The 26,130-nt window shown below is 31.3% G+C and overlaps 1 protein-coding gene across 1 annotated transcript; it reads right to left on the reverse strand.

The window, feature by feature from the left end:
• Positions 1-411: 411 nt before the first annotated feature.
• On the reverse strand, positions 412-20,820 carry net (atonal bHLH transcription factor 8-like protein net). Its single transcript, XM_085185769.1, has 2 exons — positions 20,617-20,820; positions 412-2,196 (listed from the first exon to the last, which is right to left on the reverse strand). The coding sequence occupies exons 1-2, from the start codon at positions 20,663-20,665 to the stop codon at positions 1,472-1,474; spliced, it is 774 nt and encodes a 257-aa protein (XP_085041895.1). The 5' UTR covers positions 20,666-20,820; the 3' UTR covers positions 412-1,471.
• Positions 20,821-26,130: the final 5,310 nt, after the last annotated feature.

The following is a 26,130-nucleotide window of genomic DNA, read 5'->3' on the forward strand; positions in this document are numbered from 1 at the left end:
TGTTCTCACTTCAGTTCCACACTGTCCGAATCCGTGTTAAATGGTGGAATTCAACGCCGCACCTTGCCTTGTTACTAGAGCGAGGAAATTAAAATATTAAGACCTATGTATTATTGATATTTATAAATGCTTGTACACTAATGTAGTCTTAGTATGAAATGTTGACGTCCTAATTAATAAATATTTCATTTCGTCGAGTAGGAATCGAACCCACAATCTGTAGTATTTACAGTGCACCTACGACACAGTCGACCTCAATATAGTTTTTGTTATTCTTTAGAAATAAGTCGTATTTAATTTTACATCAAATAAATTTTCTTTCACATTATGCTATTACGACGTTCTAAATCAAGTGCATTACTCTTAAATGAGTTTCAAGTAACAAGACATGATAAAAATAAAACAAAGAAATATTTACGTAGTCTTTCGTTTATTTCTGTTTGCGTTAATTTTTTAAACGTTGCAGCAAAATATTATTCATATTTCACTTTCAAAGTCAATTTACAGTTTTCAGTTTTATACTTTTATTTATGGAATGTCAACTTTTATAATATAGTAGATATTTTATATTTCAAGCTTTTTCATTTATTTTTATTGGCCCATAACATTCTAAAATTGACTTTAAAATAGAGAAAAAAATATTAATATAAGAACAATGAACTGACTTCTAATATATTACCTCCATCTCTACAACAGTTCATATCATAACGATTTCACAGAAACATTATATCACATTATATTTTTAAGGCATTCCAGTTGCAGCGCTTTTAGAAATTACACAAAAAATAGTCTTATTATTTAATTTGTCTTTTACATATAAAGTATGACAATCAAAATCAAAAATTCTCAAAATGATAAAATTTAGAATTACGCAATATTTGTTTATATTATACTCAATGAATTTTTTTTTTCTGAGCGCCATATATTACTGCCTAAGGTCAAATATTCTGTCACATACAACCATGTAAAACCAACAGCAGTACTGTACAATTACTCTACAAACTACTATTTACATAAAATACATATTTAAAAACTAAATATAATATACACTTCTGCCTTAAAATTATTGACTCGATTTGTAATAAATATAAAGTTTTAAAGCCAAAATACACAATTTATACACTTTTGTCATTTAACAGTTTTCTTTGTTAATACTGGGCTTGGGGAATGGTTAACATTGGTATTTTTATGCTATGGAACAATTTATTATTTTAATCTGTGCCAATATTCTATATGCTACTCCAACTTCAATTCGAAAAAGGAACAATATTTTTAAGTGACATAAATGTCAAATGAGATTCATACAGGATTTCAACATTTTAAACAAACGACCGATCTCTAATCTTAAACTACCAATTCTCAAAATAAATATTCAATTTTCTATCCAATATTATTGTCGTTTTTGTACTTTATCCCGTAGGCTTCGAAGGACGGTATGAAACAATGGCTTATTGTATCCTTTACGATGGGTTCAAGGTTCGTCTTTCTTTTTTCTTAATTTGCCCTCAGTGTGTATAGTTTGCGTGACTTTCTCTACAGCGTCAGCAATGTCTGCGTCGGGTTCGATCGCCGCCGATAACGCTGCAATGTACGCACATGCTATCCGTAAAACGGACAGCTTTGACAGCTTTTGGTTATGACTATAGGATGGGACAGACTTCCGAAGAGTATCAAAAGCGGCGCTTATAGTATGTACCCTCGTCCGTTCTCTCGCGTTGGCTTCTATCCGCCTTTCCCTTGTCATATTTTTGTAATTTCTTTGCTCCCTAGGTTTTGATTTCTCCTGGAATGGTTCCACTACACCGGGATGAGGAGGTACTCGTGGTGGACCAGGGCTAACCTCTGGCATGGGCGTGACTGGGGCTGGCGTTTCCAACGGCCTTCGCCTTTGACGTAAGAGACTAGTTTCACTTTTCTTGACTAACGATAAAGGTTCTTGTTGCGGTTCTTCCGCGAAGGACCACGGCCTGAAAGGGCTGGTAGAGGGCTCGCTTTCTGGACTCTCCAACTCTTCTCTAGAACTTGGACGGATACGTTTTTTTGGTGGCCCAAGTCTTGTAGGTGTTCTCTCCCTTTTGAGCCGCGAATCAGATTCGACGAGTCTGACTCCAGAATCGTCGGAATGCGCGGGACCAGAACAAGAATCGTCATCTTCTCCCCCCGACACGAAGCCAGCATCGCGTTCTATTATACGATCTGTAACAAAAAGATACATATGTTAAGAAAAATACGTATATAAATAAATCTTTTAACAGTATAAAGTTTATTTAGAATATAATAGATGCAGTCTTGCTCTTGACCAATGTAATATATGAGATCGTGTGAATTTTGAACAGTCGGTCGTGAATAGGCGCCTTCCTAACGTCGAAGGAAGCAAAAAGACCACAGATAAAGGCTCAAACGACGCCGCTCGTTATAGGACGTGGACGCAACACGCCTACTTAATGCGCACTTGTGGTTAGGAAGGGCGCGGATTTTAAAGAAATAATCTATCAGACATAGGAAGATAATTAAAATTAATTTAATTTAATATTTTTAACCAATAAACGTAATCATAATCAAGCAATATGAAATTAATGACGAAATGATATTTTAAATGTTTTACTATTAATTTTTTGTTCCTAATATTTATTATAATTTAAAATATATGTTTTATATAGAATATATGGTTTACAAGTAAATTAGTAATATTTTTCATACTTGTGACTTATTATAATTTTTCCGTCCGCGCGTTTCAATACCGCGCGCACATCCTCTCTAGCAACAAAACAATAGATCCTTAGTCGTTGTGAACGCGTAACGTAGCACCAAAAATGGACAACAATTAATAGTATTATATTATATGATTACTACATAATTGGTCAATAAATTGAATATTAGAGAAAATTATTAAATAGTAGGCTTTTGGCTATAATAAAAACAGTAGTATAAAATAATTTCGATTTTTATTATCTTAATCTATGAGTAGCATACTTATCGTTAAATTGATTATTATAATAACAAATAAAAAATCTCCATCTTACATAATAACTAATTTGAAAGTTGTTTGTACGCAAACCAGCGGAAAAATTCCGAAGTTTGTTTTATATAAAATATATTGGTAGGTATTGGATACATGTTAAATACAAGCGACAATATTAAATTACAAGAGTCCAAAAATACAGCCAGGTTCGGGAAAACCACAGATAATATTATCAATAAACAATGGTGGCTAAAAATACATTTTTCAAATTGGAATGTTATTTTGTAATGTATATTTTGAATCTGTGAAATTATTATTTCTTTTTTAATATTTTCAATAGAAGTGTCAAATAAATTGCTGGTGTTCAGTTTTTTTAAGGTTGCAATATATTAATTTATTTATAGTTAATAAAAATAAATTATTTTGTAAATATAAATTAATGTGTATAAAATACAAAGTGAAATGTTGGATGTACCTTTCATTTTAAATTGCAATCAAAATAAACATATTAAGCATTCTAATCTTATAAATAAATAGTAATAATTGTTTCCTATTATTACTCAACCAGTTATAGTAAACTTCAAACATTCAAGTTCACAATAATTTCTCATTAATTCAACAATTTTTATATCGTGAACTTAGCGCCGGCGCCATGACGTCACGGTGTATAATATGAGATGGGTTTAGTCGCAATACTTGAATGTCAAGTTTGGAATGCTGTTGTTATAATAATAATCTTTAATATATTTATTTTTTACTTAAAACAAATCGACATACTTTTTGAAAACAAATATAATGTAAAAAAAAATTATACAGATGAAATATGTAATTTTAAAGTAAACTTGAATTATTTTTCCAATAGGCTGTATAATTCAGTTCCACGTGAAAAAACGGCGACATAAATTTAAAAAGATGACAATTTAATAGCGTGTATGGCATGAAATCTAAAATTAATATTTTAAAAATAAAAAAAAAACATTGTTACAAAATTATTTATATAATATTTTTCTTAATGCAATGTACTGGAAGTATACAGGTTTGATTCTCAACCGGTTCGGCATATGGCGCGTCTTTGTTATTTATTAATATTTTGCTTCTAGAACAAGAGCTTGTCCGCATTCCAAAGGTTTTTGTTGCCATAGAGATAATTGGTTAATTCAATTTTTTTATATCACCAATCTAATGTGTAATTAATTCTGTGTATTATGTAATTAAATTATAAATATTATTATTTATTTTAAAATTAATATACCTATTAACTATGCCAAAAAGAAATATTATTAGTTAGTAAATGAATTTGCTAAGGTTAGGCAACTTATTTTCTTCAGCTCAGTTTTTAACTAACTTAAACTAATACTTATAAAAATAATTAGCTAAACACACACAAACCAATTCACGCTAAGAATATATTTTACAAGCCTACTTGAAGTTTGGTGACTTTACTATCCTTTTAATAATCATGGGTCGACCCTAGCGGTGACAATTTTTGAATTATTCACTAACAGTGATACAGTACCGGATACAAATACAATGTTTATATAGTGTCAGTAACGTTAATTTCACTTCCTATTACAGCATAATTGGCCCCGGAAACGCCTTATAAGTTGTCATATTTTTAACAAACGTAACTTGCGACCAGTCTAAAATGTATTTTTTCTAATAGATATAGTAAGGCCGACGAGTCGTGGCCGCTCTGAAGTTATCTGTCATTTTCTTCACAAATGCACAATGCCTAACATCAGGAAGGCCACGAAACGTCGACCATTTTGTAAATTATATTTTTATTTGCACATTGATAAGTCTTTTCTAGTATCTAAATTAATTCATATTAAGATAAAACTTTTTTTTATCAACAAAAAGAAACTCAAACTTAACAACGCACTTTAACAGACTAAACTACAGTTGGATATGAGTTCTTAAAACATAAGTATTTCCTCAGGGAAATAACTGTATTTTTAGACCAAATACGAAGATATATTAGCACATCAAGTGTACCCAAAATCTAAAATTTAAAAAAAAAAACTTGACAATTAAAAAAAACAAGTGAAATCGTGCGATCAAAGCCAGATAAACCGTAAGTCAGTAAGAGCTGAGCTACCGGAATTAGTTTATAGCTCATAATCGAGAGAACGTGGCGCCGCGAAGGCGTTCCAATTAGGCAAACAGAATATATGATAATACAAATTATATTTCACGCAAATTTAAATCTTAAAATCAAGTAAATAAGAAATATTTATCAAAATACAGTTATCGAATCTAATGTTGTCGATCGCGCACCTTCTCGCACTACAGGTGTCTTTTTTTCTTCAATAGAACACCGGTCGGACTCCGCCTACGTTTTATTGAGATTTTTTAATTGCTTCGAAACATCCTTTTACCATTTTTTGATAGCATCTATGCTAATACACGAACTGTATATTTTATTCTATCGCAACAAATTGCATTAATTATATATATTTATTATTTTATATAATTTTATTGGTGACCGTGTCTTACGAGATCGAGACGGACTGATCTATTTTTTTTAGTGGCAACATTTAAGAAATGCGATTTTAATGGCGCCTTCTTCTATTTTACAATGCAAAACGAATATATATTACGTAAATCAATTGATCCTGTGACCCTCTCGACGAACATTCGATTTAATATTTACTAAATAGTTTAAAGAACAATTATTTTTTTTATTTTTAAAGATTAATGGATATCTAACGGATATTTGGGTCGGTAATATATCACGGTTAGTAGCTTATAATAAAAGAGGACTACGGCTTAGTTTCTCATTACGTCGATTCACATTGACGTGTTAAAACAAAGAATATATTTTATAATGGGATATACAAGAAACAACCTAATATATATACTGTGAAGGAATATTTTCAAGTTAAAGTAACTATAAAAGATTCAAAGGAGCCGGCGCTAGGCCTCTCAAAAGGTTGTGTGGTGTCGATCTGACCACTAGATAAAACCTCATGCCCAAGGGGTGATACCGATCTGGCGCCAAATTTCACAGAAACAAAACGAGTCCTTAAAAGTAGCCTATTCAAATATTTTTTTAGAAGGTGTGGGTCAAGTGGTCCTCTCGTTGGATATTTGTATCTGTGGTCTAATGTCATTTATTATATTGTTTAGTTAAGAATTTTTGGTTAACTAAAGTAAGTAAATGGTGGAACGAAAGTATTTTGGGAAATAAGAGTTTTGCTGTGAGTTTCCTAAATTTCACTAATCTAATTACAGATTAAATATTTAGAACATTTTTTTTTTAAATAATATTTGGAAAAACGAATTCAAAATTGTGAAACGAAAAAAAAAACGATTTACAAACGATAGACATACATATATGTAAATAAAAAATGAATTGTTACATTTTTTTTAATATCAAGTTGAACATAACTGAAAATCTATTAAAAATAAGAAAGCACACCATCGTTCCTACGCATTCATAACATTCTTACAGAAGAAAATCAACAATTACCAAATACAATCGTGTGGTTGACCAAAGAAATGAGGAAATGATGACGATCTGGAAATTATAAAAATGATTTAGAATATCGTCCGCGGCCAACATTCGCACGGTGCCAGCTAATGTATGGGAAGTCGTGATAGGAGCTTTCACCGAGACATTACTGATGGCGCCAACGTTTTAGTACAATATTACCTTATTCGTCGCTTTTATTGGTCTTTTGGAGCTCAATTGTATATTTTACTTTTTATTTTAAATTTTTATTTGAAAGTATATATTTTAATGATTTTTGTGTGTTTTGAGATATTTTTATTATAGTTTTTAATTTGTATTATTATTTTAATATAGTATATCCTCTAATTCTCTCACAGCCAAGACAATAAACGTTCAGCCTAATACATTATATTTAATTATTTTTCTCATATATCGACAATGAACACTATTTTCCTTTTTTTAACGTCACGCTGTATCCCGCACTCAGAAGAATAGGGAACCCGGCCAACGCACAATACCTCCAGCATTCAGAAAATGGGTCTTAACACCATGTTCCCGTATCTATCCCGCTATAACCCTCTATCCCGCGTGACCAACAAACATAGAGCAAGTGGGATAGAAACCCGCAGTCCGGGATACATTAGTCATGCACGCGGCGCGCGCCACCACGGCACCGGCGACGGTCCTCGGCGCCGCGCGGTCGCTAGCCAAGTAACTAAACAATATCTTATATGGAACGCCTTTTTATTATTCCTAGCATTGATTTAGTTATGTAAGGATTGTGATTAACACTTTAATTTGTTCTGGTCGTTGTTGTTGAAGTTTAATGAGAAATGTTGATTGAAATGTATGTATATAATCTATATATATAAAATCGAAAGGTCACTCACTCATCACGAAATCTCAGAAACTACATGTGCTAGGAATCTGAAATTTTGCATAGGAGTTACTTATAGGACGTAGGTGCTCGCTAAGACGGGAATTTGCAATATTCGACCTCTAAGGGGTTGTTTTTGGGGCCGAAAGTTTGTATGAAACTTCGTTACTACAAATGCTAGGAGTCTCAAATTTTGCATGGACGTCACTTATAAGATGTAGGTACTCATGGTGACAGAAATTAATAATAACGTTGTTCACGCAGGCGAAGCCGCGGGCGGGCCGCTAGTGTTATAATAATTGAATGTTAATTTTTATTGTTCACACTAGGTTACCAGGTTCCCTCTGTCTAGCGTGTTATGTGCGGGATACAGGATGAAGCTGATCATAAGGTTGGTGTTCTCCAATAATTGGATTATGTAAAACGAAGATAATTTTTCTATTCTTTTTTTTTCTATTTTGGAAGATAATTGAATTTTTTTATAAGCTTTTTCAATTAAAATATTCTATAAATACATTAATTAAAAATAAGTTATATTATTGAAAATAATATGTATTTTTATTGAAAATAAGTTTTTTATTTGAAATAGTTTCACAATAAGTTAATAACAATTTTTTCTACATTACACCTATTATTATATATTTTTAAAAACAATTTACACAAGTTGTTTTATAAAAATCCGAAGACTGTCCAAACATCGTGGCTATGGCTGGTCAAACAAACGTTATACAAACCTCACCGTGTCTGATGCAGTCAAAATACTATTGTTTTAAACATCGGTAGTCTCAACAGGGCTCAACAGCTGGACGTCACGTGCTTATTACAACAAAGGTAGAGAATGGCGTGTAAATTAATATTTTTTTAATAATTTCACTATATGTCACGTGCTTATTACAACAAAGGTAGAGAATAGCGTGTAATTTTTTTTTTTTTAAATAAATTCATAGGCGTCACATGATTTTTACAATAAAGATTAAAATAAGCGTGTAAATTAATATTGTTTTAATAATTTCACGCTCTATCCCGCGTATTCCGTAGTATTTCGGCATAGGCAGACGGAACGGAGGCGGAAGTCAACAACACGCTTAGTATGTTTACCAGGGCAAATAATTTATTCCCTCGAGTGAGAATCGAACTCATAATAGTTGCGCCTATAGTCTAATACTGTAATAGATTTTAGGCTATTATACTTCTTTACGACAGTTATCTCTGATAGAAACCCTGGATGGATGGAGCTTCCTAATCAGTAATTATGGCTTAGATTTGCTCTCCCTAGTGTCAGTATTGTCAGTCAAACGGAAGCCGACCCGGCTATCTTAATGGAAGGCTATCTTTGCATTCAAAAAGATTCATCTAATATTTATATACCTAAGTACTTGTTTATTTGCTGTAATTTTTAAATTTCCCATATCGTCATTAAGTCCACATTTTTAATATTATTTTCAAATCATATTATGCTTGCTTGTTAATTTTATTTAAATAAAAATTAAACACTACGCACTAGTTATTTACTGTGTAAATTTTAATTTGCTGTAGCTGTATGACTGTACTAAATTTGTTAAATACTATGTAAATAAAGGAAGAAAAATGTAAACTGTGCATGATTTGCTATAAAAAAATTATATAATATTAATAAAACAAGACATTTAACAAAATTAATATATATACTTTTTAAGGGACGTATAAAATTTAAACGCATCGGGATTTGAACCTGCGCCATTTGGAACTCGTCCAAGCGCTCTCACCAATAAGCCGTACGTTCTCACTTAAACGGTTTCCAAGACGCGCGGGTTCAAATCCCGCTACGTTCATATTTTTATACTTTTAAAAAAAGTTTTTTTTCTTTAGTGTGGGATAACACTAAAAATGTTAAAAGATAAAATAATGGAATTTGGGAGTATATGGCAAAAAAGAATCAAGATTCTGCCAGTTTTTTCATGCTCATCGCCAATACCATGTTTAATGGATATAAACCACCTGGTTGAAAGAGAAATATTGCATTTCTGTGACAGTTTGTCAGAAGTCATTTGTTACAGATCTCTAGGAGACCACATTTGAATAAAAGCTAGACTTTAACATAGATTTTTGTAAGTAGATTAGACTATTATGCGTATTTTAACTCCGCAGATGCCTAAAAACCCCACATATTATGGTAAAACTTTTGCGTACATTGTAAAATAGGTTTTGATTGACAGTAAGTAGAAAACATTTCGTAATTTCGAAGGTGAGTGTATTTGTTTTATGCGTCCGGGGGCAAGCGTATGGTAATTATGTTAGTTTTGATTTCTTAACTAAATTCATATTAAAATGTTATGGTGCCATGATTAAGATGTGCCGATCGCGGTGGTTTCCCCTAGCTTAAACAGAGACAATCTAGTGCCAAAACTCTCCTTTCTCCACATTTCACCCGTATTTGAGATATTGCATATTAAGTAAGTTGCGGAACTCATCGCTACGTCCGCGGCTTATCAGTCCATGGAAATATTTCAGTTTTCCTATTGAGGGATCGAACCCAAAACCTTCACAGTCAGGTTTACCACTGGCCACTATGACCCTACTGTGATGGTCGTAGATTGAAATTCTACTAACAATATTATTCCTAACTTCATAAGGATATCTTCCATCTTGGTGGAAAGCGGAAAAAAGCAGGGAATGTATGAAAAAAAAGATTGTTTACAACTTGTTTTTCTATCGACAGAATGTTTATATTTTCATTTGAATAAATTTCGTTTTAGCCCAACTGTTTTCCTGAACGCTAACAAATGACATTTTTAAACATAAGCGAGATATTTCCAAGTATAGTCTTTGGTATCCGTTATCGGTATTCATTTTAGATACGTTAATTTTGTAGTTACCATTTTTTCGAAGTTGGTACTTGAAAAATAACCTGCTACGATAGTTTGGAGTTCAAATCTGACGAAAGTAGATGTTTAAAAGAGAAATTATAAACCATATGTAAAGGCCATCAGGGGGATGAATTATTTCCATTTTCCCGCTATCGTTTTTCGAATTCTGGCGAAAAATGGAGAATGGAAGGAAGTAGCATTAGATACAGCAAACATTTTGACGCCAGCTTCTGTTTTAAATGTAAATTAAGCATACAAATGTGTTATATTTTGTTTTTATCAAATCTTTTCTATCTCAATAAAAAACAAGACATTTCCTTTTTAGATATCTTTACGTTGTAGATGAGATTGGTAATTATTAAATTAAAATGTATCTACATTATTTTGTAATTACTATCTGTAGTATTTATTGTATTAAAATATTATTTAAAGTAAAATTTATAAAGTTAAATATTGTATATTCTTGAAATTAAACATTTCTATATTATATAATCGAAAATGACGTAAAGAAAATAAAAGAGAAACTTATTACTTAATTTTCTCTATCAACTTTCTTAAATATATAAAGATAAGTGAAGATTCAACAAATATAGCAATATTATCTAGTTCTAGAGTGTTTCTTTCATAAAAGATACGCAACACTTATCGTCAATGAAATATTTAATATAATCTAATACCACTTAATACAAATATCCACATGAACAATTGGCGTACGGCATGACCTTGTTCTGGCGTCCCGGCGTCGATAAAATAAATCACATATAAAAAGTTAATTTCGCATGCCGCTAAGTATAACCAGATGGCGGATCCCGGTGTTTTAGCGCCATCTGGCACAGCTAAAATGTAATTGTAACTTTTATCAGTGATATTTTTTTTTATTTATGCCTCAGATTATTGTACATTGGTACACCTGGAATGCTTGGCCTGTTAAAAGTTATTCTTGAGTAGAGCAATTTTCAGCTTTCATAAACGCTATTCAATAAAAAAACTATAATTAATTCATTTTAAATGTAATTCTTTATGTTACAACATATTTAAATAATTGTATGTATCAGTATACATTATGTTGTCTGATATTTTAATATTAATTAAATACATAATATGTATTTATACATATTTTAGAATAAAAAATCATAGATAATATACAGAAACAATACGGTTTACCATCTTTTTCCCGGATGTTGTTTCTAAAGCTGAACAAGTTAGCGCCAGCGCCATTTAAATTAGGCGGCGATATATCTTTGGCGAGATTCATTTAGAATTCTTTCGTACCAGTTTGAAACTAAATTAATGCAAATATCTTGGGTGGCGCGAACCGACATCCTAAGGCTATCTTACACTTGAAGCAATACTTTGAATTAAAAGTAGCAAAAAATTACGACTAGATCAATGTTATTTGTTTTTTATATGTTCATTCATTGAAAAATATTATATAAAACATATTAACATGTATTTGATAGTAGCTCAGGCTAAATTACAACGTGGGAATAAGTTATAAGCTGAGAACTAGTTTATATTTTAAATTTATTAGTATTTTTTTTTCATTAAACCAAAAATATTTAACACAGAATATACGAATGGAAGAGACATTTCGAAAAGAAAAAATATAGAAAGAGAAACCTCTCGAACTGGACCATCCACCTACCACACGGTTAATATTATTCATAAATAACAATGTTATCATTTATATAACGAAAGCTATGGAAGCGGTCGGGCATAAAAAAATAAATAAACGAGATCGGACGACCTAACAAGGCCACGTAGTGTCGTTCACGCCGCTCCACGCCTTATTAAGTGATGCGTTTGATACGTTTGATGCAACGTTTTGCTTTTTTTTTTATCTGTGGACATTTGCCCACGGTTAGTTTGTCTGTCCCGTGGGATACAATGTGGATTATGTGAGGAACTAGAAAAATATGTTTTTTTTTATGTTCTAGTTTGTAACGGGTCTGTCTGGACTCTGTAGTAAGAAAAAAAATTAACACACTTAAACCTGTTGCCTTATAAATAGTATTGATATAGTTTCTATCATTTGAAGTGAAAATAGACGTATAACGATAAACGACAAAAACTTATAACAATAAATTGAAGAAAATGAGTTTGAGGTTTTATACGTATGTATATACATACTCAAATAATCAAATGCAGAAAATTAATAAATTAGTAAAAGTAAAAGTGAAATTAAAAAAAATAATCCTTTTCAGATTGTCCGAGATTATTTTATAAATCAAATTTGTTGTCAAATCTTATGTTGCAAAATGCTTATCGAGGTGACGTGACGTAAAAAAGTCGTTTCCTCAGGAAATGGTAAAGAAACCTCATACAATTTTACAACAGGATTTTGCATATTATGGGCAAATAATCATGATTTTATAAACGACGTTGAATTTACATTTTATACACTTTTTTTAGTTCTGATTCATGATATATGTTAAAGATCAATCGCGGCGTTGAATCCCGAAATTTACGCAGAAAGTGGAGAGCGAAATGTCTTAACATAATAGTTAATATGTTTACCTAGGTCTCGTAAAAAGGTCTATAACAAAAAACTCAAACTCTATCTTGAATTTAATCTGGATTAAGGCATCTCAGCTTCTTCTAATAATTTCACTATAAAGGAGGAGGTGAATACAGAAAAATACATGGAAAATGGATTTCCTAACAAATTATTCAGACTAAGAAATTACTTTAATAAAAATATTTACAAAATGAAGACTCAATATATTGTCTGCCTTTAAAATTAACTAAATATTTTACATCGGATATTTACATTTTGCAAATCATTTACTAAGACGTGTTGATGTAAAAGCTACAGAAATTTTAGTTATATTTAAAAAGTTTTAAAAAGATTTTTACTATAACTAAATCAGTAATTTTCTTTCAATTGTGTTATTCTCTAGTTCTTTTAATTATTGGACAAAAAACATTTTTCAATTCGTATCAGTAGTTCCAGATACAACAAAAACTCTTCAACTTTATTATATTAGTGTAGATTAAATTAAATTTATACGAATATATTTTACGAGCTTCTCCGATTTTTTTAAATCAAAAATCGTCTTGTGTGTTACTTTATAAGGGGCGGGCCTGCATTAACAACTATCTTGGACATGGCACTCCTAAGTATTCCATAAAAAAGTTAGCAGTTTTTGTCTATAGTTTTGTGAGGGGAAGGATGGATCTTTTGTTTTTTCTCTGACCACCCGCTCACTTCCTCTCTTTGTCTTTTTCGATGAATTCCTTGTTTCCCGTCACCCCTTCAATATTAATGCATATGCAGATTTCGTACTTTGATTTCTACCCTGTCATGTGAATAATTTAGTAACGTCTAAAATGTCTATTAGATTTATTTTTTATTATTTTTATACTGTACCGTTGAAATGAAAGGTGACACTAAAATAAAAATAGCATCTATTTTATTTATTTTCTGTGTTATAAATATTATGAGCTCTTCAAAAAATGGTAGTTGTTTGTCCTTTAAAAAAAACCAAGCCAAAATCAACACAGACTAACGAAATTAGATTTTATTATTTAATATCTGTTGTAAAGTAGTGTAACGTGTTGTCCACATCTGTTTTAGAGTTGCATATTGTTGATTATTATAAGTACATCTGTCAGCCTCATGACACTAGCATTGTTTTACGCGCCCAGTGCTTGACATCTGTTACGTTTCGTTTTGTTGTCTGTTGACCATAGAATATATAACTGTTTTGTGTTTATGAGAAAATAGAACAGAGAAAATATGTTATTTACGAAAATAATAGCAATAAAATATATTAATTACAATTTGTCATAATTTTATTAATGAAAAAAAGAACAACAAATAAATGTACGAGTAAAACACCTATCTATGATTCACTTTATTGTTTATTTTAAATTTATTTATCTCAAGGAATTAAATAGTATCAGTAAAGAATAGTAATTAAGCTTTCTAATCTCCTATTCGAAAGTATGTCTCTACGGGTTACCAATAAAAAAACTTTATCGAAGAAGGGATTAAAAATGTATTTGTACTTAACGTCTTCGATAACTTTGAGGTAAGCGATAAAATGATTGAACTCATTAGCCGTGTTATTTAAATTGTCGATGGATATGTTAGAAGTGGACTATAAAAATGGAAAACGGAAAATACCAAAAAGAGCATACATTTTAATTTTTTTTAATATTATGTTAATTAAGACAGCGGATGTTACGATATGATTAAACGCATTATACATGTATTTAATCCATACCTATATTATAAATTCGAAAGTAACTCTGTCTGTCTGTCTGTCTGTCTGTCTTTTACGCAATCAGGGCCAAACCGCTAATTTAATTGTGATAAAATACTCATATAGAGATACATATATACCATTATATTAAAATAATTAATTTGACATGCAATTTATTCCGCCATGTTAATAACAATCGTCGTTACGCGTTGCTAAGCAACGGCTTGCAAAGTTTGTTGTTTTAAGAAAACGTCACCCAAAGTGAGTTTGCTTAATGCATACATGGCTTATTGGCCGATATAGATTTGTATACATTAACAAAAATTAGATGATTTTTATAATTTGATATTCATCCTTATGAAAATAAGTATAATAGTCACTTCTAGCATTTCATCTTGATGGAAATTATAGTTTACTGTATAGCATTCTAATAAATAATTAAGGAGGTATCACTGATTCGGAATGACCTAGCCTACGAGTGGTATAGTATGACCGACGCGAACGGGCAAATGACTTTGATGGTTTTGTAAATTTTTATATATTTTCGAATTACTGTTAATTTTTATGTAATTATTTGCTGCTTATAATTAATTTATCTCAGTTCGGTTACATATACCGATGTTATACACTTAAAATATCGTAATTTTAATCATTTGGGATTTTATTTAATATTGTTCGCAAAAATTATTAATTATTTAATATAGAAAAATATTTAGTACGCGCGCACGGCTAACTTTAGGTACCTTTTCTAATATTAAGAATTTCCATTAGTTACTTAAACTTCTTTTGTTTGTTCATTTCGGTTACTCAGATATTTTTTCTAATAATAAATCTCCACTTTTTATTTTTTAACTTATTTTAATTATTTAGGCTTATATTTTCGCGGACGTAGCCGCGTCCGGGCCCACTAGTTCTACAATAAAATAAAAAAAAAACATTTTATACTGTCAGCAAAATTCTAAGCGACAACTGTTGGATAAAAGAAGTAAATAAAAATTAACAATTAAGACGCCCTGCTACCCACTTTCTGCCAAATTCTAGAGGCATTATATGTTGAGAGCGGAGCGGAGCTAAATACCGCGCACCAGAGCAATAAGAAAAATGAAAATATTAATAACATTTAATTTCCTTGATTGGGAATCGAACCTACAACCTGTCACGTTTACAGTAGCAACATTTTATCTCTGCACCACGACTAAAAAGTAAGCTTCTATTACATTTTACCTATATGTTAATATTAATTTTACATATATACATAAGAATACACTTAAATAAAAATCTCTACAGAATTCGCACATTATAACTTATTTTATAATCCTTTGCCTAGAAAAGTGCAATGTTTATAAAATGTTATACGTTTCATTGCGTTTTCACGTGATATTTTGAAACACTCACGTGGGGCTACACACGTGGCCAGTAAACCGTACTTTGGTTATAAAGTTTATTTATGTTATATTATATTTTATGCCAAAAACAATCGTATAATAACAATAAAATGAAAACGTTATATTAAAGGTGAAGAGATCTTTCAAGGCCAGTCGTGACTAAGCGAGAAAGGTTGGGGGTTCGATTTCCACTCGAGAAGCTTATAAAAATATCTTCATTTTCTTGCTCTGGTAACGAGGCGAAAGCGCGGCGTTGAGCTCTGCCACTGATTACAATCTTTGAATTCAGCAAAAGTAGGGAACATGGTGGCTATACACTAGGTTCCCTCTGCTTACTTTCTTGTGCGAGATACATCGCGAAACTAAAAAAATCTTAAAAATGTTTAATCTATAAGGTTTCTTATTTTTTGTGCTTACGCGTCAATTGCATCATGTGTAGGGGGTAGACTAATTAAATAATGATTAAATTTGGTGCTTCTCTCCACATTCTCTCTTATATTCATTTCAGACACATCATGTGTTTGATATTTGTAACTAGTTCGAATTGAACCTATTACTATCTCTGTGTAAGACCAAACACGTTTGTTACTGCTACAAATTAAGTTTCCCATGTTTAATTAAAAATATTTTTAATATTCAATCAGTACACTTTAGTTCTGATTATAATTTAAATAACCATTTTTAATAGGTATATGAATTAATGCAGCCAAACATTTCCTCTTTCCGAAGTATGTATTACGGAAACAGGCGTGATTTTTGAAATAAATTTTTACATAATATTTACTTATATGATTAAACTTCCCGGATATATAAAATATAAATAGTATTGCATATTTATTCATATAATATATTATAATTAAGTACTAACAAATATTAAATCTTAACCCATCTGTCCTTTACTAAGTTTAATTATTGTAACACGATAAATTCTGACTAACAGCAGCGTTGAGTTCCGTGGAGTGTCTTATCACTAGGTTTTCTCTGCTAACCTAACCTAAGAATTTAATAACAAAGAAATGTGTGCATATAATATATTTAAATAAGCAAATAGTTTTTATAAATATTGGACAATCGTATTCCAAGTAAATCCGAACTAGCAACTACATTAATGTCAGTGTTCGCTTTTTTCTGTCGCGAGCCGCCGATGCTTGAAGCATTACGCCACCGGGAAATCCCACTGATTCGTCTGCCAATATCAAGATCCTGATTTCGAATATGTGCATAGCTAATTGGATTATAACTATGGGAGTAAATAAATAATTATTATATGGATTGAGCAAAAAATAAACGTGGGGAAAATGTAAATAAGAATATTTAGAGATTTCTTTCAAAATGTCTCCCGTCACTATAAACTCCATCTTTGCCAATTTTAATGATATTGTGTATGAGATTATACAAGGAAATAAAATATTAAATTTTTTATACAGTTGACAACCATCAAGAGTACAACCAGGCATTTCCCAGCTGTATTATTACTACAGCTGGGAAGCCTAAATACTTCTACCGGTGAAAACCATAAATTTTACAGCTCCACAATTATAAGAAAGGGCCAAAAAAGAAATTATTACAATAATTATCCAGCAGTACAAATATATAAGTACAGCTGTGGCTGTATGACATGACGTCAACGCTTGGTCCACAGATGTGGGACCGCCAGATGTCGGCAAGTCATAATAGTTGTACTGTCTGTTTGACATCTGTATCGACTTGTAAAAAAGTAAAGGGTGACTTCTGTGCCTCTGGAATAAAATGATTAATGTAATTTTTCTAAATTGCCCATCACTAAATTGATATTGGCGGGAAATTGGTAAAATTATCCAAATGTCAGAAAATATCGCTAATATATTATTATCTGTACAGTTCTTTATCTTCGTTTTGTGTTGTAAGTGAGGTTGTTATTTATATAAATATGTAGAGTTGTTTCGTTTCAAGTATTTTCAGATAATTATAGATAATTTCGACTGATAAAATATATGTAACGTCGAAATATTAAAACCGCCTTTGATGCGTTTTGTTTTTAATTTGTATAGATATGTCTATTATTTTTAACATGTATTGATAATTGCACATGAATCATTAAAGAAATGATATTTTTTCACCTATACACATACCATTTTACATTATTAATTATACAATACGTTGTTACATTTCTTTTGATTTTTTACAAAATCTAAGCTACAATTTTCAACGCAAAACATTTGACAAACGTTTTTTTAATCTACATTTTTTCCTATATTTGTGTTTGCGGAACAGTTGGCTACACTAACGACCTATTTCAAAAAAAAAAAAAACTTTGACTTTAAATCTCACGCGACCCCCGCTACGCGACATGTGAACAAACAAATTATCTTTTGAAACTAAAACGACTCTACCACCTTGTAATAGAGACTATAATAGAGCATTTAGTAATGAGTATAAATTAGTAGTAATATACACTTGTTTCACTCAATGGGGTTTTCACCCTCGCAACATGTGCATAGGATTTTTTTGTAGCACCCCTTCTGTTTTAGCATCGTAAATAAATTGTTATTGATTAATATTATAACGGTTTGTTAGTTGTTTGTGCGAAAGTTATTAACGCTAATCAATAAGTTTGGTTACCCATTTTTTTTTTGCCATAAGCAGAGGGAACCCGGGAACCTAGTGTTAAAATCTTTATACGAAAGAATTAATTCAAAAGTTGTGACTCTAGCCATTCTGTTAGAAAAAAAGTTTTCATCTCCATAATGTAAATACAGATTGAAAATTTTATGCGTGTAGTATAGCCTAAACGGGCGAAACCCCGATCAGTGCACTAGTGTATAGTTTATAGCAGTCATAAGGTCTTTAGAAAATTATGTAAATTTAAAATCGAGAACTTAAATACATTGTTTATTTTGTTGAGTAATTTATATATTATTTATAATCTTAAGTAAATCCGTCTAATATTAAAGCAAAAATCATCGGTCTTAATAAGTTAGAATTTAATAGTTGACTATTTGAGTTGTCTACGACGTTCATTGCGGTCTTTAAAAACACCGTGTCTGTAATAAGTGTGTGATATATCACAATTTAAATTTTGTTTTAAAAGTCTAAATATATGGAAACATCAATGTTTTTGTTGCTAATAATTAAAGTATCGTTCTAATTCTTAAAAAATAGGTGTTGTTTAATTGCTTATATGCTTGAAGCTTAAGTCGTTATTAAAATAACTATTTCTTAAATGATCTTTTCTTAGCTTCACGCTGAATCCCACACTTATCAGGGTAAGCAGAGGGAACCTGGGAACCTATTATTGCGCCAGTCTGTTCCAAAAATTCGGGCGGTAAGTAAGGAATGGAAGTATATTAATTATCATATTTACAATCAACTTCACCCATTGTAATAGTAGTAGGCGTACAATTTGCTATAGATATTAATAGGGTCCTTTTACAGCAATGTTTATTTACGACTCGCCTAATAGGGAATGAATTAGTCAGTCCATCCCGAACATCGGCTTCCGGCGTACAAATTACAGAATATTACACCCACTAGAATATTGTACTTGATTTCTAATTGCTTAATTTTATATTAATGGGGAAAGGAGTGTCTTGACACTAGGTTCTCTACCTTACCCAGCTGTATATGGGTGCTGATTGGAGCTGATTTTTTATCTAATTTTATATTAGCTTTGCAGGCGGTCGCGATACTTCATAGATGTTAGAATTTATGTTTATTTTCTAAAGTTGTTTATTGGATTAGTTATCTAATAAATAATTTATATAAGTATAGTTTTACTGATTATTTAATATTCGTACTGTATTAATAAATACTAGGAATTAGTCAAGAAAAATGACCTTATTGTTAAAGGTTTTGTGATAAAACAATTAAGATTTCAAAATAATCTATTATTTTTTTTCGTAGTATCTTTATTTTTTTTGTTTATCTTTGCAGGAATTACTGTTTTACAGGTGGGGCACAGAATCCATGAGATTAAACAATTAAACTTTTAGGTGAATTTTTATTTTTATTTATTCGGTTACTTTAGACATTTTTACAATAATTTTAGATTTGTAAAAAGTAATAATCAAAATGCAAAAGCAAGTGTTGAGTTGCGGCACTCAACACACAATGCCTCGAATGATTCGGCGAAAAGTGGAGAACGGAGTGTCTTAAGGTTCCGTCGTGCCTATCATGCTATATTGGGAGATTCTTTTATCAAAAAGCATAACTAAAATAATACTATAATTGCACGATTACAAAACGAAATGTTAATATTTATAAATTATGAAAATTAGTTGTCCGCCGCCTGATATCTAAACGGCAGTCGTTGTCTTTTGAAACATTTAAAGATGATGGGAAGTAATATGCTGAAATTAAAAAACTAAATTCCTAAAAATAGTTCTTTATGTACTGTTAGAATACATCTTACTCTTATGTGATAAAGAAGGAAATGGTATTTAAGTTTTGATCGCATAATTTAAGTTTTATTCTACCGCGATAGTTAATTGCTTGAAGATATCAATAAGTTTGAAAGTAATATAAAAAATAACAAATTATATACATATATCTCTTAAAATATAGATTGGTCCATTTCCAGGATTGACAATATAACAGATGAGTTTATTAAAAATTAAGGTGTAAAGTTGAAAATAATTTAATTCTATGCATTATTTTATATCGTGAATATCATTGCAAAGTAAAATCAAAAGTAGTATAATTAAAAGTATAGTAAACATTTTGTTATTACAAAATTATAAAGTTTATTACTTAATTTTATATTCATTTTATTTTAAATAGTTCAATATTAACTATTTCATAATTCAATATAAATAATAACAGCTTGACCTAACGAATTCCTCTAATACATCAATATAAAAAAACAAATTTACATACTAAAATAAAAGTAAACAAAAAAACAATTACCTTTCACATTGGCCGAACTCTCCGTATTAGCAAATGTATTTGTTGACATTTTTTCATTAAAAAATCCAATTTTAACAATCCTATATAGAGAATAGCACTGGCACGATCACAGTTTCATTCAAAACACAAGAACGTCAGTCAATCATAGCGTTAAGGGACACAACCTTCGTCTCCGATGGTCAGCACTCGACTAGCGCCAGGAACTTCGACGAGGCGGGGTAAAAAAGCGCGGCGCCAACCCAGTCTCGCCCTTAGAGATGCACCCGTAATACTGAATTATCGAATATCATAGTGGTTAAAAACCGGTAATGATTATTCGATTAGTTTTTAATTGTAAATAATTATTTAAATTACTACATGTATGTTTTATTTGTGATATGATTGATATTAAGCAGCGAATTATTGCATTTATCGAATTCAATTGTTTATTATAGCTGGTCGTTTAATATATATTTTTTTAATATTGGAAATAAAATATTTTAATCACAAAAAACTATATATATTATTTAATAAATATGATGACTATCCTGCATTACTTTAAACTAGATTTTAAATATAATACAAGTAGCATATTAGTTTATCGATAAATCGCAGCACTGGCGCGCCAGCCGGTCGCATACTCTGGCCGGCGGGGCGGCGACTCGAGGATAGCTCTGATGCTAACATTTGTTCCAACTTGCAGCTATTTCCATGTCCACATGTGCAGGTCCGTGACTCACGCACAAACGCATTACGATGCTTTACGATCGTTTATTCGCACCGCGTAACGCCAACGCTCCCGCATTTGGTTCGAATTAGAATTTAATGTCCGTCTAATTGTTCTGCTCTCACATATTAATGTTCGATTTAATGAATATGCTAGGCTGTTGCATTTTCAAGATTTATTTATTTATATTGTTCAAGTTATGGTAAAATATTCGTTAGAATAGTTTAAATTAACTATTATAAATAAAGTATTTGTATGTTTTTTAGTAATAACTATAAGTGTATATAGACTTCATTTGATTAAGGCTTGAAAGTACGTTTTTGTTAGGCAATAAAAAAGTGGCCGTCGTGGCGTAGCGGCACAAGGGTGTTACTGTAACTCGACAGTTGTAGGTTCGATCCCCACTCGAGGGAATGAAATATTTATTTATATTAATATTTTCATTTCTTCGCTCTGATATCGAGGCAAAGTGCGGAATGCCTCCAGAAATCGGCGGAAAGTGGGGAACGGAGTGTCTAAACACTATGTTTCCTCTGCCTACCCTGCTGTGTGCGGGATACAGCGGGAAGCTGATTTATTTCTTTATTTAACAAAATAATGCCGAGGTGGTAGTCTGGTTGAGACGTGGAACTCAATGCTGCGGTTTGTCTTGACACTAGACAATGCCGAATAAATAATATAAAAAATTAATTAATATTTAATTTCCTCGAGTGGAAATCGACCACACAACCTGTCGCGTTTATAGTCAGTCACATACTTGTGCATCTACGCCACGACTGCCCTCAAAATTTAAATTGCTGAATGTACCTATTTTATTTTATAATTTTATTGTATTTAAAACAACATAAAGTAAAGTATTAATGAATTACAAGAAACGCTAAACCTATTTTTACGCTATTATGATAAATAAGTGTACATGTACTAAACATACGCAAGTCACTTATCTTGCTTTTATAAGACAATTGGAGTGGATTCCGTTTAATCACTAAGGCCAGATCTTTTTCGGTAGAGATAAGAAATCAGTATAAATTAATCCTTAAGGTGATATATTCGGAGTAAATAGTAGGCTGCGTTGAGATGTTTTACTGTTATGGAAGGTTATAAGTTTTTGCCAGCATGGCTGTGATTTCTCCAGCGCCAGATTTGCAGTCGTGCGGTGGCGGCATCCCCTTTAACATCTCTTAACGCGTCCAGATTTGGCAACGCTGATACGAAATCCTGTTCCGTCGACTTTTTGCTCGGACATTTCCTCAGATTCGAGGAACGGCTTGCAAAAAAACCAAGTTTCGCCTCCAGCCGCTTATACTGGTTTTGTCATGAATTTTTATGGGCTCAAACAGGGTAACAACATTAAATCGAATCATAAGCGTAACGAAAATAAATATGCTACTTCATTTCACTAGTATGGAAAAAATGACTCAGTGCACATCTCTAACATATCACTTCAAATTTATCTGGGCATATTATATATACGAAATATGTCTGCATGTTAATTGTAAATATTACATTGTATATGCTATCACTTATTATTTAATTATGGCATTTACTGATAATCAAATAACAATCTTTTACAACAAAATTCTTCACAAATCACTCGTACGTGTCAATATCGAGAAGTAATTCTACAATATTTAAACAAAAATTTGAGTAGCGGCTTCATTGCGAGGTGTGAAGGGATAACTCCTAAACAAAATATGCCTGAGATAGTAAATATTCGGCCCAGTATAAACTTGTCCTGTGTAGGCGTGAAACGGTCAGGTAAGGCTTTTGACACCTAGCTCTGGCCGAATGGCGTGAATATCAGCGCGCTATGTTTAACATATACTTTTTTGGGTATTTAATGATCCCTTGGAGAAATCTCGACCCCTCTAAAATAAGACGATCGAAATTTTGACTCTTAAAGTCGATATTTGACAATTAAGATTATAATCAAAACCATATGAAATTAAAGTATTGATATAAACTTGTCATATTAAAATTATCAAGAAGGTTATGTCAAGAAAAATCGGCCACCTGGCAGCGTGAGTGGCACTAAATATAAACTCTCTATCTGTGTCTTATAATAGACGTACAAGCCAACGATAAATATTTTTTTACATATCCCTTTTATTAAATTGAGTTGTAACCTTAGTACCCTTCATGTTAAATCAATTCTCCAAAATGGTTATTTTGTGCATGAATTTGATATTTTATGGCACCGATGAAGCTTAGATAACTTTTCATTACAGATAAATTTAATATAATACGAAAACCTCACGCTTCCTAAAAAGTAGCTTTCTTTTTCTTAGCGTTTGGAATTCAAAATCAAGAAATGAATTCAATACAAAATTGGATGGTGAACGATTTTTTACCATAATGCTTAGGATATAAAATGTAAAATTCTTCAAAGTGAGTCCCCACAGCTGATATATAAATGCTATACTAAAAAAGAACGTTCTCATTGTTGAAATAAAGTTTAATTTCGTTTATTAAATGAGAAATGTAGCTTGCAGGATAGAAGGCGCCGCGTTTACCGCCGTGGCGCCGGCTGGCCGCCGACACCTCGTGTATTATGAACTAGCCTCGTGACCTGGCGTCGATCAACTGCTACTTGACTCAGCAAATCAACCAGTAAGTTTCCAGGCAATTGGACTTATAAGGAATAGCTTATAAATTATGTAACATGATAAATAATGAAATCGTTCTAAGTGAATTACAAGATAACAAATAGATTAATATTAAAAATATACAATACGTGATTTATTTTTTCATACATTTATGTAGCTAAATTATAATATAATATACTTCCTTAATTAATCATGTCATGTTTAATTATGCTTAGAAGATTATTTCTTATACAACTAATATTATATCAACAAACTTAAAAAGCTATTATACGATACAATTATAAACGCAATAATTAATTTGGTCAAATCAGCGAACATGAGAACGGATGTGTCAGTGTTATTGGGAAACCTCGGTCGGCACTTGTCTCAAATATTCTACGAACCGTGAAACAAAAACAAGTGTTTAGAGCGAGACAGCTATACACCACACTCTTACCGAACCAAGCATCGATAATTTATGCGAACATCCCTAACAAGAATGCAATGTGCGCTAATAAAGAAATGTGTACTTAATTTTCAAATGTATAAAGTCGAAATTCTTTTGTTTAGACATTAAATAAACGTTGCGTCTGAAACAGGTGTTCGGAGTCAAGACAGTTTTTTGCCTAACAATACATTTTCAGCTTTATTTTAAGGAGCTAAGATTGAAAATCGTATATAACGTGGCATTCTTACAGCATTTCGCATATACAACCGTAATATTACTCCCAGATGTGCACTCAGTACGCCTCGGTATATTTAAGGCATGTTGACAATTAACTTTAAAATCGATTCTCCATTAATTTTGATTAATAATCGATATCGACGATTAATTAATATATAATTATTACAATGTTATCGGTACAACACTGCAATAAATATAAAGATATGATAATAGTATAATGCAGTGCATGTTTTTATTCGTTCAATTTAATCGAAATTTGTGTTTTAATTATCTGTTTCACTTTCGATATATTGTAAATGGTTTGATATAAAAAATATCTATTTTTTAGAGCATTTTTTTTATATAAAAAGAAAATAGATAGAAGAAGATAGATAGATAGAGTACCAGGTATATTCCAAACATATCTTTGTAATATGCTGATTTTATAATATACTTTTGGTTTCATCTTAAAGCTACATCTGCCCCTTACATTGTATGTAACAGCTTAATTAAAGGTAAACTTACCTATGATGGTATAGGTAACATAAAAACTTAATTTTTATACTGTATGCTAATTGAAAAACAAACTTACAATATTTTGTATTGCAACTCTTACATAGATGCCATTTTGTACAATTTGTAGATCCATTTTATTTTTGTTATTCCATAAACTAAGAGTTAAAATGTTGATGGTACTTTACTTATATGGCGTTTAATAAAAGAAGCCAATCAGCCAGAAGCCAGACTGTAAATGCGAAATAAAACATTTAATATTTATATTTCCTTGCTCTGGTAACGAGTGTGTTTTAATGACTTAAAACTAGGCTCCCAGGTTCACTCTACCTATCCTGCTATGTGCGGAATACAGCGGAAAATTTAAAAAAAGTTACAAAAAACTTTGAATTCATCGATGAATTACATAACATTATTAAATTAAAAGTATAATGACAGTAACTTTCAATGAGATCTTTCCAGTTCCAATTCAGTCACCGGGACGGTTGTGGGTTCGGTTCCAAATAATAAACTATTTCCATTACTTTATCCCAGTAATAATACACACCACGGCGTTAAGTTACACCACTCAGCTAAACGCCGCGCCGCCTTTGGCTTTATTATACGCTCAGATAGAGTTTGCTCCACTGAACCACAATAAAATATTTAAAAGTCAGTCAAGTCAGTCAATTTATTTCTAAACTCGTAACCACAAGTTATTAATATATTTAGGTATAGAAATTCGTCTGTAATATATATATATATATAACAAAAGGCTACCTGTCGCGCTGTCAGTCACAGGTTGACGGAGGATGCGCCGGCGCTGCTCTCGATTACTTTTTATTATCTTTTTTTTTTCTCATATTGTATTTGAATGTGTTAAGATTGTATCGTTCCGAGTACTGTTAGAATTAGAAGGTAGTTGCCTCTTAATAAGTTACTTTTGTGTATTGTGTGTTGTTTTCTTAGAATCTAGATGTTAATATTATTTTTAGTTTTGTTTTCACGTCACTTCTTACTTATTTTGTATGTAAAATCGATTTTTCCTGTTTTATTGTAAAAGCGAT

The sequence above is a fragment of the Heliconius melpomene genome, chromosome 5, assembly GCF_056956725.1.
Source record: "Heliconius melpomene rosina isolate 202511_hmr_F chromosome 5, ASM5695672v1, whole genome shotgun sequence".
Lineage (NCBI taxonomy): Eukaryota > Metazoa > Arthropoda > Insecta > Lepidoptera > Nymphalidae > Heliconius > Heliconius melpomene.

What these genes read in the sequence shown, in the direction of transcription:
- net (XM_085185769.1), bottom strand. Translation starts at nt 20,665, where the DNA reads ATGTCAACAAATACATTTGCTAATACGGAGAGTTCGGCCAATGTGAAA. An exon ending in GAGTTCGGCCAATGTGAAAG is followed by an intron (nt 2,197 to 20,616) that starts GTAATTGTTTTT and finishes TTTTTGTTACAG; the next exon opens with ATCGTATAATAGAACGCGAT.